This window comes from Hyaena hyaena, unplaced genomic scaffold (assembly GCF_003009895.1).
Source record: "Hyaena hyaena isolate Hyena2069 unplaced genomic scaffold, ASM300989v1 scaffold_45, whole genome shotgun sequence".
NCBI lineage: Eukaryota > Metazoa > Chordata > Mammalia > Carnivora > Hyaenidae > Hyaena > Hyaena hyaena.
Window position 1 is genome coordinate 2,995,663 of NW_024080677.1, and position 23,890 is coordinate 3,019,552.

The 23,890-nt window shown below is 40.6% G+C and overlaps 1 protein-coding gene across 4 annotated transcripts in view; it reads left to right on the forward strand.

The window, feature by feature from the left end:
- Positions 1 to 23,890, forward strand: part of ULK4 (unc-51 like kinase 4) — a 567,394-nt gene that overhangs the window by 25,761 nt on the left and 517,743 nt on the right. For 3 of the 4 annotated variants that reach the window (XM_039230385.1, XM_039230386.1, XM_039230388.1), the window contains exons 10-17: positions 1,554 to 1,669; positions 1,825 to 1,894; positions 4,645 to 4,741; positions 9,831 to 9,935; positions 12,941 to 13,001; positions 15,640 to 15,821; positions 16,689 to 16,735; positions 23,274 to 23,352. In XM_039230385.1, the coding sequence (XP_039086316.1) occupies positions 1,554 to 1,669; positions 1,825 to 1,894; positions 4,645 to 4,741; positions 9,831 to 9,935; positions 12,941 to 13,001; positions 15,640 to 15,821; positions 16,689 to 16,735; positions 23,274 to 23,352 (757 nt within the window). The remainder of the gene's footprint in view (positions 1 to 1,553; positions 1,670 to 1,824; positions 1,895 to 4,644; positions 4,742 to 9,830; positions 9,936 to 12,940; positions 13,002 to 15,639; positions 15,822 to 16,688; positions 16,736 to 23,273; positions 23,353 to 23,890) is intronic. The other variant, XM_039230387.1, reaches the window with a different exon arrangement.

Consider the following 23,890-nt stretch of genomic DNA (forward strand, 5'->3'; position numbering starts at 1 on the left):
TTATAAAATCTTCTTAGCCCCGGACACTTTGAAAAATGATGGTATTAAGAACAAAGTGAAGAGGGGTACCTGGGTGGCTCAGTCAGTTAAGTGTCTGACTTTGGCTCAGTTCATGATCTCACAGTCCATGGGCTTGAGTCTCGCGTCGGGCTCTGTGCTGACGGCTCAGAGCCTGGAGCCTGCTTCAGATTCTGTGTCTCCCTTTCTTCCCCTCACCTGCTTGCTCTCTGTCTCTCAAAATAAAATAAAGACATAAAAAAAATAGAACAAGGTGAAGAGTAGTCAAATAAAGGCCCAATAATTGACTCTCCCCCTTCAACTTATTCAGTGGTGAATGGTTGTATGATTCTTGAGTTTCGTCTTGGCAAATTCAGTGTATTGGATACAGAAGTCTGAATTCTATTTAAAGTCTCTCTCAAACTTGGGTTTCTTTGATCCAGTGAGATTCAACCATGATCCCACCGTGATGTTACACTCTGTGGGGACTAACAGAAAGCGGGGCTCTCATCTTGGTTCCCAGTGTCCGCAAGGCCCAGGAGACCTCTGACCTCAGTTTGCCGTCTTCCTTGTTAATCTGTATGCGCATGGTTTCTCTTCTTGCCTAATTGTCCTTGCTAGGACTTTTTCAGTAAGACATCAGATCAGGAGTGGTGAAAGTGAACGTCTTTGCCTGGTTTCTGCCTTTAGGATGAAAGCAATCAGCCTTTGCCGTTAAGTACGATGAGCTGGAGGTTTGCATAGCTGCTCTCCAGTTCGAATGATTGTTGAATTTTGTCAAACGCCTTCTTGTATCAGTTGAAGATCATGTGGTTTTTCTTCTTCAGACTCTGGTTTTCAAAGAGCGAGCCAGCCTTGGCAGTCCCATGATAAGACCCGCTTAGTCATGGTGTATTACAGTTTCTAGTTCTTGCCGGATGTGTTTGGGGCTCAGTGGCAGGAGGACAGCGAGAGAGGAGAGAAAAGGGCACAGTAGCAGGGATTTGCCTCCTGTTCTTCCGATCCTAGCTCTCTGGCTCAAGAAGATGCCCTCCTTCAGTCTGAGCCACTGGCTACGAGCGGCTGTTGACAGCTCACTGCTCTAGGTTACCTGGTGGGGGGACAGCATACAGTGGAAACAGAAAAAAAGTAAACCGTGGCATTTCCTCTATTCTGACCCTTCGGAGTCCCCTTTCCTGTTTCTTAGAGCAGAAATAGAAGGCCTCTCTTAGGGGCTCTGTACTCGTGCGTTGGAGTCCAGGTCAGGCAGTCCTGGGAGGGGAGAAAGAAGAGGGATGCTCACTGCCGGTTTACTGGGACTTTGAGTTCTGGTTCACTTGCCCAATTTATTGCTATTTATTTTTCTCAGGGATAAGGTGTTTGGACACAGTCAGTACAAAGCCTCATGCATAGTAAGTGCTCACTTGAGCTACTCGGTGACAAGTCTCACCTAACTCCACGGCTTCGCCAAGCGTTATGTGTAATTTAACGAACTTTTCCAACCTCTTGTTCTACACAGAATGCTATAGAAAGCTCCAAACTAGGTTTGATTGTGTTGGCTTTCTCCTGTTGAACAGCAGAAAAGTGTTGCGGCATTCTGGGACCCAAGATTCCAAGGAGGTTTTGAAGTCTCAGAGTGGTCAAGCCAAGGGGGAGAAGAGCAGTCAGCGACTAAGTCACTCTTTCAGACTAGGTGAGCTGTCGCTGGAGCACGTTCATGCCGCTGAGGATGCTGTTTCTGAGAATTTCTAGTTTTTATCATTCTTTTTAAATTTCTGCCTGCATCATATCCTGCTCGTGATATTTTTGGTTCCTTTACATCAAATGTTTTTTTCTTTCCTGCCACAGAAAATCCAGCTGAGTTGCGGCCTAAAAGTACTGTTGGCAGTCAACCGAATGAGTCCATGTTTCTTCTGAGGTATGTGAGATCCAGAGCAGTAAGCAATGCGTGCGTGACCGCAGGCAGGGCTTCTCAAAGCACCTGTTGTCCTGGCAGACCGTGTTCCACAGAGATGAAGGGCGGGGATGTGAATGCCAAATTCCTGTACCACTCTGCTTTTGAAGTTCGAGTCAGGTGCTGGCCCATGGAATGTCGACTTGGCTGTGCATTTTTAAAAGTTTTTAACCAAACCAGGGGCACCTGAGTGGCTCAGTCGGTTAAGCGTCCACCTTCCATTCAGGTCATGATCTCCCAGTTTGAGGGTTCGAGCCTCATGTCGGGCTCTGTGCTGACAGTTCAGGGCCTGGAGCCTGTTTCGGATTCTGTGTCTGCCACTCTCTCTGTTCCTCCCCTGCTCATGCTCTCTCTCTGTTTCTCAAAAATAATAAACATTAAAAAAAATAAAAAATAAAAGCTTTTAAGCAAACCACCCGTGTTTCCTATTTATAAGGGTTAAAACCTCCTCATTTTTTAACTTGCCCTTCAAATACAATTGAATGTGAAATTTTAGCAGTTGAGCTTAAGGGTAAAGACTTTGAGGAAAGAACAGGTTGTGTTTTTTGTTAAAATTTTTTAATTTAAAAAAGTTTTTTAAAAAAATGTTTATTTTCAAGGTAGAGAGCAGAGGAGGGACAGAGAAAGAGGGAGACAAAGTCACAAACCATGAGATCATGACCTGAGCCTAAGTTGGACGCTTACTCGATTGAGCTACCTAGGCATGCCATGTCAAATGTTGTTTTGTATGGAGGCTTAAGTAATATTATTTAATAATGTAATCATTGAACTAATTTTATTGGGAACAGAATGGTATTTTAATATAATTAAGACCCATGTATTTAAAATTTTAATAATATGTAAATGTTAAGTGTCATATTTTATTTATAGTTTTGTTCTTGTATACAAATAGTTTTATTTAATGACAAAGGGGTTATAACAGTGAACTAAAATTTCCTGACTTGTTTTACCCTATTGAAATATAAAGTATGTTGACTTTATCTATATACATTCTAGATATTAATTCAGCTTTTTAAAAACTTTGGCATATTTTGTGAATTAAGTAACTACTTGTTTATGAACGAACAAAACCAGGTAAGCAAAAGAGATGAGGATCCTGATATTTGGGAGTTTGAAGGAATTCATTAAGAAAGATCCTAATGGGGACAACTGAGTGGCTTAGTCGGTTAGGCGTCCGACTTCGGCTCAGGTCATGATCTCACGGTTTGTGGGTTCGGGCCCCACGTCGGGCTGTGTGCTGACAGCTAGCTCAGAACCTGTTTCAGATTCTGTGTCTCCCTCTCTCTCTGACCACCCCCCCCTTCTCATGCTGTCTCTCTCTCAGAAATAAATAAAACATTTGAAACGAAAAAAAAAGAAAGATCCTAATCGAGGCATCTGCATGGCTTGTTGATTAAGTGTCTGACTTTGGTTCAGGTCATGATCTTGGGGTTCATGAGTTCAAGCCCTGCATTGGGCCCTGTGCTGATATCTCAGAGCCTAGAGCCTGCTTCAGATTCTGTCTCTGTCTCTCTGCCCCCTCCCCTGCTCACACTCTGTTTTTCTCTCTCTCTCAAATATAAATAAACATTAAAAAAAAAAAAAAGACCCTAATGATCTCAGTGGAAAGATTTCTTAATAAGTGAAGAACTCCAAATCCAGGAGTAATGGGGTGACCCTCAGAGTATGACTAGCATTTTTAAATTTTTAAATGTTTATTTTTTAGAGAGAGACAAACACAGAGTGTGAACAGGAGAGTGGCAGAGAGAGGGAGACACAGAATCTGAAGCAAGCTCCAGGTCCTGAGCTGTCAGCACAGAGCCTGACGCGGGGCTCAAACTCAACGAACTGTGAGATCATGACCTGAGCCGAAGTTGGATGCTTAACCAACTGAGCCACCCAGGCACTCCTGACCAGGATTTTTAAGTACAGGAGGAATCAGTAAAATATAGATGCAGATTATAACTTGTTCTTTATCTTATGTAGATACTAAGATGATTTTCTGTATCAAATATTTTCTGAAATAGAATTGTAAATATTTTCCACCCTTTGTAGACTGATGTATATTATTATGTTAATCCTGCTGATGGGAGCATACATTTAAAAAATAATAAAATCAAGGGTGTCTGAGTAGCTCAGTCAGTTGGATGTCTCACTTTTTTAAAAAAATTTTTTAATGTTTATTTTTGAGAGAGAGAGACAGAATACGAGCAGGAGAGGGACAGAGAGAGGGAGAAAGGGAGACACAGAATCTGAAGCAGGATCCAGACTCCGAGCTGTAAGCACAGAACGAGATGTGGGGCTTAAACCCACAAACCGTGAGATCATGACCTGAGCCAAAGTCAGATTCTTGTCCAACTGAGCCCCCCAGGCGCCCCAAGGGCATCTGACTCTTAATTTCTGCTCAGGTCTTGATCTTGGAGCCATGAGTCCAAGCCTTTTGTTGGGCTGTGTGCTGGGCATGGAGCCTACTTACAAAAATGTTCTAAGTTTCTGATTAAAATAGAAAATACTGTATATAGTGTAGGGCCTGTGAATAAATAATAAATTAGTCAGGAAATTGAAGATACTTACAGAAAAGGTGTTGTATAAACACAAATTAGAGTTTCAATGTAGATCACCTAGAATCTTGACATTCTACCATTTTTTCCATGACATGTGTTTTTTCCCAGATAATAGTAAACAGGATAGAGTTTCAGAACACTGAGTAATGTTGACCCATGTGTATTTTCCAGTTCTCGCCCGACTCCGAGAACTAGCACTGCAGTTGGACTAAGTACTGCTGAGGATATGACTCAGAATTCACCACAGAAGGCTTCTCCTTCAACCAAGGTGAGCAGAGATGGGATTTTTCTTTTTTCCCTGCTTTGCTTTGCTTTGCCTTTCCTTCCTTCCTTTCTTTCCTGTCTTTCTTATCTTTTTACATAAGGTATGGAGACTCAGAAGAAAAGTTGCGAGTTGATCTCCAATCTGTGATCATGACACAATTTGCAATTAAAACATTTTCTTTGATTATCACTGTTTTTTCTGGTAAGTACTCTGACAAGAGATTTGATTCATAGTTTTTTAAAAAAAATTTTTGATGTTTTTATTTCTGAGAGAGAGAGAGAGAGCAAGAGAGACAGGGTGAGCAGGGGAGGGTCAGAGAGAGAGGGAGACACAGAATCCGAAGCAGGCTCCAGGCTCTAAGCTGTCATCACAGAGCCCGACGCGGGGCTTGAACCCATGAACTGTGAGATCACGACCTGAGCTGAAGTTGGACGCTCAACCGACTGAGCCACTCAGGTGCCCCCATAGTTATTTTTTTGATGACAGCTTCAGTAAGATCTGATTGACATCCCATTTCACTCACCCAATTAAAGCGTACAGTTCAGGGGCTTTGCTCATATTCAGTCATGTAGCCATCCCCACAGTCAGTTTGAGAACACTCATCATCCCACAAGGAAACCCCATACCTATTAGCAGTCACTCCCATTTCCCCTCCATTTCTCTTCCCTCTCATCCTAGGCAGCCACTAATCTTTCTTTCCTGATAAATTCGTCAATTCTTGACATTGCAAATGAATGAAATAACACAATATGTGATCTTTTGCAACTGGCTCTTTTCACATAACATAGTGTATCGGTACTCTGTTCCTTTTTATTGCCAAATAATCTGTTGTACATACCACATTTCTCCATTCATCATTTGATGGACATTTGCGTTGTGTCTCCACCTGTTGGCCGTTGTGAACAACACTGCTATGAATGTTTGCGTACGTGGTTTTGAGTGGGTGTGCGTTGAATTTCTCTTTACATCTGCAGGAGTGTAACTGTAGGCTTACATGGTCACTCTGTTGAACCTTCCGAAGAACTGCCATGCTAGTTTGCAAGGCAGCTGTGCCATTTTACATTCTCACCAGTGGTGTGTGAGGATTTGGTTTTTACCCCATCTCTGACAAAAACCAGTTATTGTCTGTCGTTTTTCCTAATTGGGGTAAAATACATGTTGCATTAAATTTACCACCTAGCTATGTTTAAGTGTACAGTTCTGTGGCATTTCCATTTTTGTGCCACTGCCACCACTATCCATCTCCAGAACTTTTTCTTCATCCCAAATTCAGACTCTGTACCCACTAAACAATAGCTCCCCATCTCCTTTTCCTCCAAGCCATAGTAGCCACTGTTCTACTTTCTGCCTCTGTGAATTTGCCTAATAATCTCCTTTAAGTGGGACCGTACAAAATTAGCCCTTTTGTGTCTGGTTTATTACAGTTAGCATGATGTCTTAAGGGTCTATCATGTGTCAGAATTTCATTCCTTTTTAGGGTTGAATGATATTTCATTGTGTGTAGGTACCACACTGTGTTTATCCATTCATCCTTCTTTGGCCACTAGGGTTGATTCAATCTTTGGGCCATTGTGGATAATGCTGCATTAGAGCCATACTGGGAGGTGTGAATTATAGATCTTGTTTTAATGTGAATTTCTGATGACTAATTATATTGAGCATCTTTTCATGTGCTTATGGGCTTTTTGTATATCTCCTTTGGAAGAGTGCCTTTTCAAATCTTTGCTCATTTATTGAGTTGTAAGGAATTCTTTATATATTCTGGGTGTGCGATTTATAAATCTTCCATTCTCTGGATTGTGTTTTCCAGTGGTGTCCTTTGAAGCACAGAAGCTTTAGTTTTTATGGATTTATTTTTTACTTGAGAGGGAGCACAAGTCGGGGAGAGGGGCAGAGGGAGAGAGAGAATGCCAAGCAAGCTCCACGACTCAGCATGGAGTCTGCGGGATAACCGTGGGATCATTATCTTACGTGAAATCAAGAGTCAGCTGCTCAATTGAGCCATCCAGGCACCCTGAAGCACGGAACTTTTTAATTTTGATACAGCTCAAATTGTGTGTGTGTGGGTGTGTGTGTGTGTTGTTGCTTAGACTTATGGTGTCATAGTTTAGAAGCCATTGCCTACTCCAGGGTCACCAAGGTTTATGTCTATGCTTAGCTTTTACCTTTAGGTCTTAAATCCATTTGAGTTAATTTTTGTATACAGCGTGAGGAGATGGTTCAGCTTCATTGTGTTGCATGGACATTTCCAGTTGTCTCAGCACCATTTGTTGAAAAGACTCTCTTTCCCCAGTTCATTGTCCTGGCATTCTTGTGGACTGTCACTTGACTTTGAAGGTGAGGTTTAGTTCTGGACTCTGTTCTGTTGATCTCTGTATCTTTATTCATGCTGGTAGCACAGTAACTAGCTACTCTTTTAAATCATTTTTTTTAATGTCTTATTTATTTTTGAGACAGAGATAGAGACAGAGTGAGCAGGGGAGGGTCATAGAGAGAGGGAGACACAGAATCCGAAACAGGCTCCAGGCTCTGAGCTGTCAGCGCAGAGCCTGATGCAGGGCTCAAACCCACTAACCGTGAGATCACGACCTGAGCCGAAGTCTGAAACTTAACCGACTGAGCCACCCAGGTGCCCCCAAAAGTGCATTTTGAAATGTAACAGTTGTTGACTCTCTTCTGGCCATGGTTATTGTAGAGGAGTGCACTTAATCATTTTATTGAGAATAGTTGAGCAGTCATATAAGTTGTATGAGAGTTTATCTTGTATGATTTTAAAGTGATTGTCTTTTATTCAAGTACAAAATTTTTATAATTGTAGAAAATTTGGAAAATGTCTGAGAGGACAAAGAAAACCTACTTGTAATTTAATTATCCGGGGTAACCATTGGTTATATTTTGGTATCTCCACTTCTGAGTCTATACATACATGTTCATTTTCAAACAAGGGAACATAATTTTACAATTTAATTTTTTTCATTTAGTAGATTGCAGTGTTTGATCACTCTATTCCTGAGAATTCTATTTTATTTTTTGCTATTGTGAGTGCATATTTCATTTTTAGAATTTGTTAACTGTGCATACATTTCATGTATATATAAGAAATTAATTTTTACATAGAAATTTCTAATTGGTCAACCATACTAATTCTCATATTAGTTTTTAGTTCATTCATTTTGGCCTTTTTTGAAGTCTTTCTGTATTAAATGTCTGTACTTTTAAACATTAAATTCATTGTTTTACAAAGCTCTTCTTTATTCTTCATGGATTTTTATAGGTCTGTTTTCTAAGTTGCAGAGGGAGGTGGTCTTGGTTTTTAGGAAGGTTGTTAGCTAATTATTCCTTTATTCATGCTCTTGCCTCAGTTGGGAGAATTTACTCATTTTTCACTTCACTTTTTTTTCTGTTTTGCTCTATTTGTTGGTCAGTGTTTCAGCGGAAGTTTTTTTTTTTTTTGGTGCAAAAAGGTTTTTTTTATTAAAGTATGGGGATGGGATCCATGGGCAGGAAGAACTGCTTCAGTGAAAGTTCTTAATACTTAAATACCTTTTTTGTCTGATGTGAAGTCCCAAGATGGCATAGCACTAGGAATGAGTTATGTTTAAATAGAACACAAAGAAAAATCTCAAATATGGTTTGTTACTTTATGTATTGACTCTACTTTAGGTTTTATTATTACCTAGAATTTTTTTTAATGTTCATTTTTGAGAGAGATAGACAGGAGTGGGAGCAGGGGAGGGGCAGAGAGAGAGAGGGAGACACAGAATCTGAAGCAGGCTCCAGGCTCTGAGCTGTCAGCACAGAGCCTGACGCGGGGCTTGAACTCATGATACGTAAGATCATGACCTGAGCCGAAGTCGGATGCTTAACCAACTGAGCGCCCCAGGCTACTTTAGCTTTTATGAAGATAGGGGTGTTTAACGCTTAGGTAGTGAGGTAGTGTTTGATCCTGAAATTCTTTTATGCTGTAATTTTAACTTCATACTGAATATTCTGTAAAGCAGAATAAATTGGTGAGTGTTCAGTGGATGAATGATTAAAAACCATGCCGCTGGGGCGCCTGGGTGGCTCAGTCGACTGAGCGTCCGACTTCAGTTCGGGTCATGATCTCATGGTTCGTGGGTTTGGGCCCCGCGTTGGGGTCTGTGCTGACAGCTCAGAGCCTGGAGCCTGCTTCAGATTCTGTGTCTCCCTCTCTCTCTCTCTGTCCCTACCCCGTTCATGTTCCCTCTCTGTCTCTCAATAACAAATAAATGTAAAAAAATAAAAAATAAAAAAGTTCAAGTGCTTTAAAAAAAAATGCTGGTAATTGAAAAACAATTTTGCCTTATTGTAGCTTAAACTATAGAAGATCTTTTTTCTGGTCCTAACTAGCCTTTGTGGTAAATGTGAATAGATTGGTTACTGTGTCTGAGCTTTTTTTTTTCGTCCTGTAACAATGAGAAGGATGATACACCGGACTGAGGATTTTTATGAAGCTCAAAGAAGACTGTTTCTGAAAGTATTTTTTTTTTTTTAACGTTTATTTATTTTTGAGAGACTGCATGAGTGGGGAGGGGGGTCAGAGAGAGAGGGAGACACAGAATCTGAAGCAGGCTCCAGGCTCTGAGCTGTCAGCACACAGCCTGACGTGGGGCTTGAACTCATGAACCATGAGTTCATGACCTGAGCTGAAGTCAGATGCTTAACCAAGTGAGCCACCCAGGGGCCCCTCTGAAAGTGTTTTAAAAAAAATTTTTTTTTTTTAACATTTATTTATTTTTGAAAGACAGAGAGACAGAGCGTGAGCAGGGGAGGGGCAGAGAGAGAGGGAGACACAGAATCCAAAACAGGCCCCAGACTCTGAGCTGGCAGTCAGCACAGAGCCCGATGCGGGGCTCAAACCCACAAACCGTGAGATCCTGATCTGAGCCGAAGTCAGACGCTTAACAGACTGAGCCACCCGGGTGCCCCTCTGAAAGTGTTTTTGAATAGTAATCTGAGGGACACGGATACAGGTGACCCTTCCAGGGATGTCTTAGGCCCTTATTATCCCGCTTTTTAAACTCTCGGCAGTAATCACAGAAACAAAGCCTCCTTTTTGTTCCTATTTCAGATCGCACGTGAACACCTGAGTCAGCAGGACCTGGAATCCCACATGAGAGAGCTCATCTACACAGACTCTGATCTTGTCATCACCCCAATTATTGACAACCCAAAGGTGGGGAAATATCAGCTGAGGGCTGAGCTTTATTTAGGCTTCATGGAGGGCTGAAATCCTGGTGATCCCTTCATCCCAAATACTGTTTGCTTTCTTTTCTTTGCTGTTCCTCATGTCTTTTATTTCATTCGTGCCACGTCTGCATTTCTAACGACCACCCTGTGTGTGACCCTCTCGTCTTCCTGCATTACTTGTCCCTTCACTGAGTGCTGAATGTCTTCCTCTTCTGCATCAGCGCTGCCTCCCCTCAGTCCATGGGCTTCTAGACCTCAGTCCTCATTCCTTTTGTCTCTCCATACATTCTCGAACGAAACACTGTTGTTGTGGATGAGTCAGGAAGGCAGATGTGAGTGAGCACTGCTCTCCCCGCTGGGGTGGGTGGGTGGGTCCCAAAGAGATGAGCAGGTGCTCAGGACGTGGGCCAGAGGGTGGGGAGACACCGGGGGCTGGGGTGGTGTGGTTCACAGTGCACTTCATACCTAGCGTGAATTTTGTAGCTTCTCGTCTCTTGCAATATACCTCTGTGTTACTAGGGGATGGTGAGTATTCTTAAGACAAAAAAAAATTAACTTCTCAGTCCCTCTGTATTACCTATTCTGTATTTTATTTGTCTTCTTTTTAAAATGTCTTTTTCCGGGGCGCCTGGGTGGCTCAGTCAGTTAAGCCTCCGACTTTGGCTCAGGTCATGATCTCGTGGTTTGTGGGTTCTAGCCCTGCATCAGTCTCTGTGCGGGTAGCTAGCTCAGAGCCTGGAGCCTGCTTCAGATTCTGTGTCTCCCCCTCTCTCTGACCCTCCCCTTCTCTCGTTGTCTCTCTCTCTCTCTCAGAGATAAATAAAACATTAAAAAAATTTTTTTTAAAATGTCTTTTTCCATTTTAATTTATGACTGTGTTCTCTCATTTCACTGGGGAACATTAGTATAATTTAGAACAAATGGGTTCTGAGGGTGCCTGGGTGGCTCAGTTGGTTAAGTGGCTGACTTTGGCTCAGGTCATGACCATGATCTTAGTGTTTGTGATTTTGAGCCCTGTTTTGGGCTCTTTGCTGACAACTCAGAGCCTGGAGCCTGCTTTGGATTGTGTCTCCCTCTCTCTCTGTCCCCTCCCCCCCAACACTCTGTCTGTCTCTCTCTCAAAAAAAAAAAAAAAAGTTATTAGATGCATATTTATCTTCTAGATAGACAACATTTAATATACATTACCCAGCTATTTTTCATAATGGAGCTAATTCTTTTTATGAGTTCAGGTATTTGGCAGAGTAACTCTGTATCATGCCAAATTTAATGTGAAATGGGTCATTTTCCCAGTGGACCTTCTAAGAACAGTTTGTGATGTCTTTTGACAATGTTCTTTCTGTTTATTTCTTTTTATAACCATACTTAACTGATTTGGGGAAGCCTTAGTCGAAATTAGTTTTTAAACTTCCAATTTTAGATATACAGAAAAGGTTCAAAAATAGAGTTCTGTATACTTTTTACCCAACTTCTCCTGATGCTAGCATCTTACAGGACCATAGTGTGGTTAGCAAAGCCGGGGACCTAACATGGGTACAGTGCTATTAACTAAATTGCCGAATTTACTTGAATTTTACTACTTGTACCACTGATGCCCTTTTTCTCTCCCGGGGTCTCTTGTTCCACTTTGCTGTTGGGCCTTTTTCTCTTACCTTCAGTCCTGGTCTTTCATGGCCTTGTGATTTCTGAGTCTTTGCTTGGCCTTCGTGACCTTGATATTTGAGAGTGCTTGTCAGGTGTTTTGTAGGCTGTCCCTCCAGCTGGGTTTTTCTAAGTGTTTCTCATGAGGAGTATGTGGGAGGCTCTGCATTTCTGGCAAGAAAAGCACCCGCAAAGCTTTTTAAAACACTCTATAGAGAGGTTTTGGAGCTGTTAGATATGGAAACGATGGGTGAATTTTTAAATTAAAAGTCTCAGGGCGGAAGTACCCTGGCTGTTCCAAACTCATGGATCTAACTACCCGTTTTTCCAGTTTCTTAAAAAAAAAAAAAAAAAAAAAAGGGTGTACTTTCCTATTCGTGCTGTTTACATCTTCCTGGCATGGTGTGTTCTTGATTTCACCCATGAAGTTCTTATTCTTGAAAACCTCAGCCCTCCCTCCAGCTCTTTCATAAACCTTGTCAGCCTAAAGCGCTTGTTGCATTCTCTAATACTTTAAAAAAATTTCTGTGAAACGTTCTGTCTATAATTATGTCCTGCCCATTTTGCATTGTTGAGTATTTTTTCTTGTTTTGACATTTCACGTTTGTTTTATCTTCCCAACCTGAGTACCAGCTCTCCGACCATGCTTTCTGATCATGTCTTATATATATTTGTATCCCTCTTAGCACTTAGCATAGTGCCTCACCATTACAGGTACCCGATAAATATTTGCTGAATGACTAAATTTCTTCTTCTTTTTCTTTAAAGTTTATTTATTTTGAGAGAAAACAAGATAGCATGAGTCGGGGGTGGGGGAGGTTGGGGGTGGAGAGGGAAGTCCATGCAGGCTCTGTACTCACAGTGGGGCTCGAACTCACGAAACTGTGGGATCATGACCTGAACCGAAACAGAGTCGGACACTTAACTGACTCAGCCACCAGGTGCCCCTGAATGACTAAATTTGTAACCTAGAGATTGACTAGCTTAAGAGTAAGCCAAGATAAAGTGCTTCATTTTCTACAAAGCTTTGTCTGTCTGTCTATTTAAAGTAAACTCTGCCCTCATTGTGGGGCTGGAACTCATGATCCGGAGAATAAGAGTCGCATGGTCTACTGACTGAGTCAGCCAGCTGCCCCCAGATGATCTTGTTTTTATAAACTATTATTGGTGTTTGTATATTTTAATTTGAAAGGGCACTGTTGAATTCTTTTTCTTTTTGGTGACAAATTTTATAGTGTTCTTTACTGTCCTCTTTGATTTATAACCTGATAATAGGAGTTATGTCAGAAGACAGATATCTGTCTGAAAAGACATCTTAAAAGGTTGTGTTTTGTTTTGTTTCAACCACAGATAATGAAACAACCACCAATTAAATTTGATCCAAAGATACTGCATCTACCAGCATATTCAGGTACGAAGGGCTTGTCTAACATAGACTTTTGACAGACAGATAAAAATAAGACATCTAATAGCAAATGGATTTTTTAAAATTTATTTTTTTAATGTTTTATTTATTTCTGAGAGGGAGAGAAAGACAGCATGAGCAGGGGAGGGTCAGAGAGAGAGAGAGGGAGATACAAAATCCGAAACAGGCTCCAGGCCCTGAGCTACCTGTCAGCACAGAGCCCGATGTGGGGCTTGAACCCACGAAATGTGAGATCATGACCTGAGCCAAAGTTGGACACTTAACCGACTGAGCCACCCAGGTGCCCCTAAATTTATTTTTTTAATTTACATCCAAATTAGTTAATATATAGTACAACAATGATTTCAGGAGTAGGTTCCTCGATGCCCCTCACCCATTTAGCGCATCCCCCTCCTACAACCCCTCCAGCAACCCTCTGTTTGTTCTCCATATTTAAGTCTCTTACGTTTGCCCACCTTCCTGTTTTTTATAATTTTTGCTTCCCTTCCCTTATGTTCATCTGTTTTGTATCTTAAAGTCCTCATATGAGTGAAGTCATATGATATTTGTCTTGTCTCTGACTAATTTCACTTAGCATAATAGCCTCCAGTTCCATCGACGTAGTTGCAAATGGCAAGATTTCATTCTTTTTGATTGCTGAGTAATACTAAATGGAATTTTTTAAAAAGATTATTTATTTAGACAGAGACAGCATGTGAGCAGGGGACAGGCAGAGAGAGAGAGAGAGAAAGGAGAGAGAGAGAGAATCCCAAGTAGGCTCCATACCATCATCAAGGAGCCCAGTGTGGGGCTCGAACGCACGAACCATGAGATCATGACCTGAGCTGAAACGAAGTGTCAGATGCTTAATCAACTGAGCCGCTCAGGCACTCCCTCCTTCACCTTGTTAAAAAGCAAATGAGGGGCGCCTGGGTGGCTTAGTCGGTTAAGCGTCCAACTTTCGCTTAGGTCATGATCTTGCGGTTCCTGGGTTCGAGCCCTGCTCTGTGCTGACTGCCAGCTCAGAGCCTGGAGCCTATTTCAGAGTCTGTATCTCCCTCTCTCTCTGACCCTCCTCTGCTCACGCTGTCTCTCTCTCTCTCTCTCTCCTAGAAAAAAAAAATTAAAAAAAAAAGCAAATGAAAGATTTTATTTATGAATAGCTACATTCCTATTTTCTTGCCAACTGGCTGTTTTCTTGGGGCAGTGCTGTGTACATTGTAAACAATTTGTAATCTGTTGGTGCCATCTTTTGAGCTCACTCAGCTGAGTCTGGGCTGCCCTGCACTCCTGTGGGAGTAAACGTTTTGGTACAGCTGAGTGGGCACGTCTCTTGACCTTCCCTCTTGTAGAGCCTGTTACATTTACAACATGACAGGTGTTCTTGTGGGTACGGAGGGTCAGAGGCCACAATGAAGAACTGAGACTCTACTCTAGGGAGCTGACAGTGGGGTCAGATGGCTTACTTTTGGGGGGATGGTGTGGGAGTGAAGACACTCGAAGGAGATTGTTCAGTTTCCTATCACCTACTGGGAAGCCTTGTGTGGGATCAGATATTTGTTTATACCTTAAACTTTGATGTATTTTGTATGATAAAATCTATTTTAAGCTGTTAAGCTAGATCCAGAAAAACATTCTTCCTCATCACTAGAGTATAATCTAGGATTTAAAATCAAATCAAAGTAAGTTCAAAATAAAGCATACTTAAATTTATTTTTTTAATTTTTAATTATTATTATTTTTTAACATTTATTTTATTTTTGAGAGACAGAGCATGAGCAGGAGAGGGGCAGAGAGACAGGGAGACACAGAATCAGAAGCAGACTCCAGGCTCTGAGCTCTCAGCACAGAACATGACTTGGGGCTTGAACTCACAAACTGTGAGAACATGACCTGAGCCAAAGTCAGATGCTTCATCGACTGAGCCAGCCAGGCGCCCCTAAAACATATTTAAATTTAAATATACTGTGCCAGGTAGAGCCATTGTTCGTGAAAACCTTAGATTATTATTATTTCAAAATAACATTCCTTCCCTATCCCCCTTTACTCTGAGTTATTTTAGGAAATCGTTATTGCAGCTTATTTTATTCACAGATGGAAATTCTCTGAAACTGTGTTAATTTTGGATGGCCTCTCATTGCTCAGTTTTGGTTTCTGTGTGTATACGGTTTGGACTTGCCTCTCCCAGAGGATTTCAACTACTGTATTAACCTGTTATGCTTAACAGTAATCTCATTGGAACTTTTTAACAACTGAACAGTTCTTAGCTTTTCCAACATTTTAGGGCTAGGTTGCTTTATTTATACAAAGGCTGTTTCTTGCTTTTTTGTAATACAACTTTCTGTACCTTAGTATTTTGTTATATTCTTGGTTGCAGGATGATTCTCCTTTAGGCATCTTTCAAACATAGTTTTCCATTCACATAGAGAAAAAGGGTCTATGGGTAGAAAAGGAGAGGAATCCAGAGGAATAAATAAAAGTAGTGTCATCATGGGAGGACTTTTTGGTTTTGACATTGTGAATCTAGGATCGTCTTTGTCCTCGGCTGCTGAAATTCTGTGTTCCATTTTATTTCTCTTTGTAATGTTTTCAGCATTTTTTTTTACATGATATATCCACTTTTAATATGTTCTTTCCTCTCCAGTGGATAAATTAGTATTTCTAAAAGACCAAGATTGGAATGACTTTTTGCAGCAAGTGTGCTCACAGATCGACTCGACTGAGAAGAGCACGGGGGCCTCCCGGGCCAAGCTGAATCTCCTCTGCTATCTGTGCGTTGTGGCTGGACACCGGGAGGTGGCCACGCGGCTCCTCCATTCCCCGCTGGTAGGTGGTTCAGTTGCGAAGATTCCTTTCGTGGTCCTGTGGCCTGCCTTGTGCGTGTAACTTCCGTGCTTCTATCGAGATTAAAACATCAGTGCTAAAATACTAATTTGAATTGTAGTAGGAAAAAAAATGATTTATCAAGATATAGGTTTGCCAGAATTCTGTTCAGTCATTAGGTCTGAAAGCAGTTGATGAGACGGTGATCTTGAACTTCTTTTGTTATGCTCTGGCTTGCATTTTGTTTTAACTTGTAATAATTGTTAGATATTTTTCATACCTGAAATCCTAAGAGGTCAGACCTTTCCATCAGCTGCCAGAATGAGCTACCCATGTGGAACAAGCCCTGCTTTCCTGGTTGACTGGTGGATTCTAAGATTTCTGATGTCACTTTGTTAGGAGACATGGAGTCTCTAAGACTTCTTTCTCCTTTTCCCCCTGCAAATATTTTCTTGGACTGTCTTCAATCGTCTGTAAAACCACAGGAATTTGGTAGAGCTTTTGAAGTCTTCTTCAGGAAGGGGTTAGAGTGGTCTGGGGCATTTTTCATAGTGGGTACATTTGGGAATGGGCTTGAAAAAATTTGTTTGCTACCAAGATGGTATTGAGATTACTTGTTTGGTGCCTGGTGTGTGTTTGGGAGCGCGGTGGGGGTGGGGTGGGGGGCACATTTATGGGTACGAGAAAGTAATGTTCTTAGTGTTTATTTTCATCTGGTGTATTCAGTGCTTTTGCATCTTTGTGAGGAATTATGTCCTAATGCAGCATTCACATTTCAGTTGTATACAGGTCTGATTTGTTAACTTAGCCATCACTTACTGTGTTATTTCATGAAGGAAGGGTACATCTTATTTTATTCTTTTATTCTAGTTCCAGTTACTAATCCAGCATTTGCGAATAGCTCCAAATTGGGATATGTAAGTAACATTTATATTTTAATAATTTCTTCTTCATTTATTGTAAGTTGTCACAACATACGTATCAAAGGCACATGGTTCTAAGTACTTAAATACGGAAGTAGTCATTAGGGTGAATCACTGGCAATTTCTATAGGCATCCCAACTACAAATTTTTATAAATACATAATGCCTGACTTCCTTATGATGTTATTTCAAATCTAATGGTTTTGTGCTCTGTAAACTGATAGAAGAATATATATACTTGTTTAGCATGCAGACAGCCTATGGTGGTGAAGAGCACATTAGATAAAGTGTTGGAAGGCTCTGGGCTCCAGTTGCCAGTGAGATGTGGCCAGATGATTACTTCTTTCTGAGTCTCTGCTTCCCGGGGAGTCTGTCTGGGGTGATGCAATTGTATGGATTTCAGATCCAAGGACCTGGTGTGTGTGGATCACAGATCTGCCCCCTGAGCAAATCGTCGTTAAGTGCTGAGCCTCAGTTTCCTTAACTGTGAAATGGGGATAGCATACCTTCCTTATTGATTTTTGTTAATTAAATGTTGAGAGGTGCCTGGGTGGCTCAGTTGGTTAAGCATCTTCATTTTGCCTCAGGTGATGATCCCACGCATGATGGGATCAAGCCCCACATCGGGCTGCGCACTGACAGCACAGAGCCTGCTTGGGTTTCTCTCCCTGCTTCTCTCTCTTCCCCTCCCCTGCTTGAGTACTCTCTCTCTCAAAAGAAAGAAACTTAAAAAAAAAAAATTTGAATGAGATAAATGTATGAAATCACTTGCACAGTGCCTGGTTCTTCCCGGGTGGGTAGTGAATGGTTGAGCCTGGAGGCTGCAGTGGCTGTATGTTGTTATCAAGCCTGTTTACTTTGTGTTCTTGTTAGAGGAGCCCCTGAGGACGAAAGGGTTTTGTGAAACGTGGTAATGGTAGGATAGCAATTATTCTTCCCCGTGCTTGCAAAATTTGTGGGAAATGAGGTATTCACAAAATGCTTTTTTGGATAATTTTTGTTATGCATCTTCTAAGGTGACTTCCCGAGGTAAAACCTGGTACTGCAAATAGGATTTTTAGGCAGTCGTTGAGCATGTAAAACTTCCAGAAGGTCTGTGGCGTGCTCCCTAGAAAGACCAACAAACCTGAGCACTTCCGCTCTGACTTCTATTCTTGACTGGTGTGCCCCCTGCTGGCTGGTGGGGGGAAAACCAAACAAAACCTTTTTAATCTTCCACGAACCGTTTTTCCTCCCTCTTTTTTTTTTAGATTGAAGCTTAATTGTAAAGCAGCTTGTGTTTGAGGAAAATGAGAAAAAATAAGATCCATCCTCTGCTTGGAACCTTCTTTTATTGTCTTTTTCTATTCAAGCACCAGTTCTTCCAATGAGGCCGCCTCTGACCTGGGTGATATCACCTTGATAGCCTATCGGGTCCTTAGCTGGGTGATTGACAGCCGCTGTTGAAATATTAAACACACAGCCGCTGTGTGTTTATTCCTTGGCTTTGCTTAGCATATAGAAAAACAGAGTAACATAGAATTTTCTCTTCCCCTTATAAACATAGTATTTTTTAGTGTCATTAACTATTTGTCTAAGATTTTTTTTCAAGGTACGCCATGCCTTCTATGCTATGAATGCCTGATAACTTAATTTACCCTGTTGCCTATTTTTGGATTATATTATAACACTGTAAATAATCCGTTGAAGAACATTTTTGTGGTTCAGTGTCGGTGCATGTTTGTTTTTTTTCTTCCCCTTAGGTCAGATTCTTAGAAGGAATGAGTAGAAGGCAATAAATAGTTCTGTGACGGCTGATAAATTGCTAAAACGCTCTTTAGAAACATTGTATCGACATGCATTCCCAGTTGGTTGGTATAAAAATGCCCTTTTGTTGCAACTTTGGAAAGTGGGGGTGCCTGAGTGCCTCAGTTTGAATGTCTGACTGTTGGTTCTGACTTGGATTGTGATCCTATGGTTCAAGAGTTCAAAGCCTGCATCGGGCTTCGCACAGACAGTGGGGAGCCTGCTTGAGATTCTCTCTCTCTCTCTCTCTCTCTCTCTCTTTCTCTCTCTGTCTCTCTCCCCCTCCCTCACATGCTCTGTCTCTCTCAAAATAAGTAAATAAAAAGAAAAAAATTAACGTTCAACAGTAGATAATTAAGAAATTTTGTATCCTTGGCCATTAAGCTTTACCAAGGTATATGATCCACATATAATAATACATAATACTTTAATTAAGAAACTAAATTAACTGTGGAAATATACATAATGTGAAAGTTACCATTTTAGTAATTTTTTGTGTACAATTCAGTGGTATGAAGTATGTTTACAATGTTGTACGACCGTCACCACTGTCAGAACTTTTTCGTCATCCTAAACAGAAGCCGTTACTCATTGAACAGTAACTCCCCTTCCCCCTCCTGGCCCTGGTACCCCCTCTTCTACTCTTCATGAATTTGCCTATTCTATACATAATTAAAAATTTAGAAGTTAATCCATCTCTCCCTTGAAATTGCACACTTGTGGAAATTGAGGCATAATTAACTTGGCCTTGGTCACAGAACGAGTCAGTGTCAGAGCAGTGACTGGATGCTTTTCCTTGTAACTTCTGGTCCAGCGTCCTACCGAATTTTTTTTTTTTTTTCAAATTGATCACTTTTAAGTATGGTCTTTTTAAGATTTATTTCAAAATAATATTCCTTGCTGTTTCCCCTTTACTCTGAGTTATTTTGGGAAATTATCATTACAGCTTATTCACAGCTGGAAATTCGCAGAAACTGTGTTAATTTTGATGGCCTCTCATCGCCCAGTTTTTGTTTTCTGTATGTATACGGTTTGGACTTGCATCTCCCAGAGGATTTCAACTACTGTAGTAACCTGTTATGCTTAACAGTAATCTCATTGGAGCTTTTCTTTTTTTTAATACTTTATTGTCAAGTTGGTTTCTATATAACACCCAGTGCTCATCCCCACAAACATTGGACCTTTTTAACAACCATGCAGTTCTTAGCTTTTCCAACATTTTAAGGCTAGGTTGCTGTATTTATACAAAGGCTGTCTCTTTCTTTTTTGTAATACAACTTTCTTTAAAAATAATTAGGTTTTTACTTGTACCAGCCATATTTTAAGTGCTTACTAGTCCCATGTATGTGATGGATACTGTGTTGAACAGTGTAGATACGGAGCGTGTGTATCGTTGCAGAAAGGCTGTTGGCCAGTGTCGCCTTAGATGCTGTCACGAGTATGGGGACACTTGGGAGGCACAGGGACTCCAGGAGTGCCTGAAATGGTGACATTTAAACAGGAAACTGAGTATGAGAAAAAGCCAGTTTTCTGAGGGCATCGTATACAGATATAATTGTATGTAAGCATTTGGTATAGACTAAGAAATGTTTTTGTTACTTTAAATAGTTTTAACTTATAAGAGTTTTAAGAAAGTGTGTGTTTTCTTCTGCTCTTAGGAACGGTTCCTGGTGAGATTGGTGAAGACTTTTACTTAGCGTGTTGTAATACATTTTCTTTTAGATGAATAAATCTTGTAGGCATTATTTAATTTTGTAGAATGAAAAAACAATTTAGGGTTTCATAAATACTTTAGGCTTGTCTTTGAATCAAGATAAGTTTTTGCTCAGCTTCCTCCAGTTCAATAGTCAGTTTCCGATAATAAGCATTTGTGTTTTCATTGTAAAAAAAACAATTTAGAAGTTAATCCATCTCTCCCTTGAAATTGGACATGTGGAAATTGAGGCATAATTAACTTGGCCTTGGTCACAAAATGGGTCAGTGGCAGAGCAGTGACTGGATGCTTTTCCTTGTAACTTCTGGTCCAATGTCCTACCAAATTTTTTTTCAAATTGATCACTTTTTTTAAAAAATATTTTTATTTTTATTTATTTCTAGGAGAGAGAGAGACAGCGTGAACAGGGGAGGGTCAGAGAGAGAGGGAGATACAGACTCCGAAATAGGCTCCAGGCTCTGAGCTAGCTGTCAGCACAGAGCCCGACGCGGGGCTCGAACCCACGAACCGCGAGATCATGACCTAAGCGAAAGTCGGACACTTAACTGACTAAGCCACCCAGGTGCCCCAAATTGATCACTTTTTAAGTATAATCTTTTTAAGACCATCTCTTCAACACGTGGTATTAGGAAAACTGGACAGCTACATGGAAAAGAATGAAAGTGGACCACTTTCTCATACCATACACAAAAATAAATTCAAAATGGATGAACAGTCTAAATGTGAGACAGACCATCAAAATCCTAGAAGAGGGCGTAGGCAGTAGTGTCTCTGACAGCAGGGATAGCATCATTTTTCTAGATATGTCTCCAGAGGCAAGGGAAACAAAAGCAAAAATAAACTGTTGGGACTACATCAAAATCAAAGACAACCTGTGGAATGGGAGTAGATATTTGCAAATGATGTATCAATGAAGGGTTAGTATCCAAAATATAAAGAACTTATACAGCTCAACACCCAGAAAACAAAGAATCCATTTATTTGTGGGCAAACAGACATTTCTCCAGAGACATCCACATGGCCAACAGACACATGAAAAGATGTTCAGCATCACTCATCATCAGAGACCTGGAAATCAAAACTATGAGATATCACACCTATCAGAATGACTTAAAATAAAAAACATAAGAAACAAGAAAGGTATTGACGAGGATGCAGAGAAGAAGGAAGCACTGTGTACTGTTGGTGGGAATGCAAACTGGTGCAGCCACTGTGGAAAACAGTATGGAGGCTCCGCAAAAATTAAAACTAGAACTACCCCATGATCCAGTAGTTGCACTACTGGGTATTCATGCAAAGATTAGAACCACACTAATTCAGAGGGATACATGCACTCCTATGTTCATAGTAGCAGTATTTGCAATGGCCAAATAATGGAGGCAGTCAAGTGTCCATATGCAGATGAATGGATAAAGAAGATGTGGTATATATTCACAATGGAATATTACTCAACTGTAAAATAGAATGAAATCTTGCCGTTTGCAACAGCATGGGTGGAGCTAAGGGATAATATAATGCTAAGGGAAATAAGTCAGCCAGAGGAAGGTAACTATCATATGATTTCACTCATGTGGAGTTTTAAGAAACAAAACAAATGAGCAAAGAAAAAAAAGACGAACCAAGAAACAGACTCTAACTGTAGAGAACAAATTGATGGTTACTGGAGGAGAGCTGGGGAAGGGGGGTGGGTGAAATAGGGCTTGGGGATTAAGGAGGGCACTTGTCCTGATGAGCACTGGGTGATGTATGGAATTGTTGAATCACAGTTATTGGATACCTGAAACTTACATAACATTGTATGTTAACTGAGGAATTAAAATTTAAAAAAAAAATAGTATAATCTTTTTTATTTAGAGGCAGAATGCTAATCATACAAATACCTCAGACTCTTTCAATTTGTATGTGTTAAGAGATGTAAATGGCTAATTCAAGAAGTGTTGAAATCCTTTAGAGTGATGTCAGTGTGTTAGTTCTGACAACACGAACACTTCCCTGTGGTTCTTCTCTCAGTTCGATTTTTTTCTGTCTGTGGGTCCTGTGTAGTTTAAGTAGCCGAAAAGTAGAGGCTCTCTGGCTGACGTGTACACTGATGAGCTCAGGGAACGTGCAAGCATCAATAAGAATATGGTTCTCAAAAAAAAAAAAAAAAAGGAATATGGTTCTTATCAACTCACACATTCAACCATTTTTTTCGAATTAAGAAAATCTTATGACCAATTTTCTCCATGAAATAAACTTTTCCAAATAACCTCAAAATGATACTTAGTAATTTATCAACCTTATGTTCTGTTGGATAATGAAACAAATTTCACTAAAACTAGTAGTTTCTGAAACAATGTAAGATCCATGATTGTAAAAATTACTGCCAAAGTGGATATATAAATATTAACTGTTCTGATACTTTTTATTTATTTATTTATTTATTTAAAAAAGTTTTTTTAATGTTTTATTTATTTCTAGGAGAGAGAGAGAGAGCGTGAGCAGGGGAGGGTCAGAGAGAGAGGGAGACACAGACTGAAACAGGCTCCAGGCTCTGAGCTGGCAGTCAGCACAGAGCCCGACGCGGGGCTCGAACCCACGAACCGCGAGATCATGACCTAAGCGAAAGTCGGATGCTTAACCGACTAAGCCACCCAGGCGCCCCTGATACTTTTTAATCTCTTATGTATACAATCATTGGCCTAACAAGTAGAACATCACCTTTAGCCAAATACTGCTCTACTCAGAAATAAAAGGGTTCATTACGTTTTCCTTCTCCTCTGTGGTTAAGGCCTTTAAAAAATTTGATTTTTGCATTTTCCTATTAAAGCGCAACTTATTCAGCTTTAGTCCCGTCACAGCGGGATCTGCAGAGAGCATTGCTGTTTGCGTCTCCTGTACGTGACCGTGTGTGTTGTGGGCCATGTTCGCGGGGCAGTACGTGCTTACCCTAGCGGTGCATCCCTTGTTTATTTTATGTTAATGCTCATCATTGTGTGATGTTACTTGGGTCCTTCGTGCTCCTCCTCAGAGCTTATTTTTTTCCATTTACAGACGGGCCAAGGTTGCTCGGGTGATCGGTTTACTGGCCTCACACACAATGGAACTCCAGGAAAACACACCTGTTACTGAGGTAATTCTCTTTTATTACCGAAATGTTATGAACGACAAAAAAAGATTGTTCCTGATTTTGTGATTTGGAACATGCAGCTTTCATTGACCTTCATGTAAGTGCTCTTTGTGGAGTTGGGGCATTTGTGAAATAGCCTCAGTAGACCTTTTGGCTTAAAACACAGGCACACATTTACAACGTATTCTGTTATTAAAGGTGATATGGCGGATTAAAAGGCTTGTGGGCTCTATTCATTATTATTTCAGTAATTTTTGGATAAGGGTTATTTCATTGCTAGTTTTCTTGTAGTCTCCCTCACATCTTATTGTACCTAATATATTTCCTTGTGGAAGCACAGCTCATGATTCAAATTAAAATCCTTTTTAGCCTGAAATTAGTAATTTCATCCTCATTGTATTAAATATGATCCCAGTATTTAATGGATGTGCATACTTGAAAGCTATTTTGAAGCATCCACCATTTCTTTCAAGTACTCATACTGGGAAGCACCTCTTGGTTAATCAGTAAATCCGGATCGCACTAAGTGAATGCTACCCTT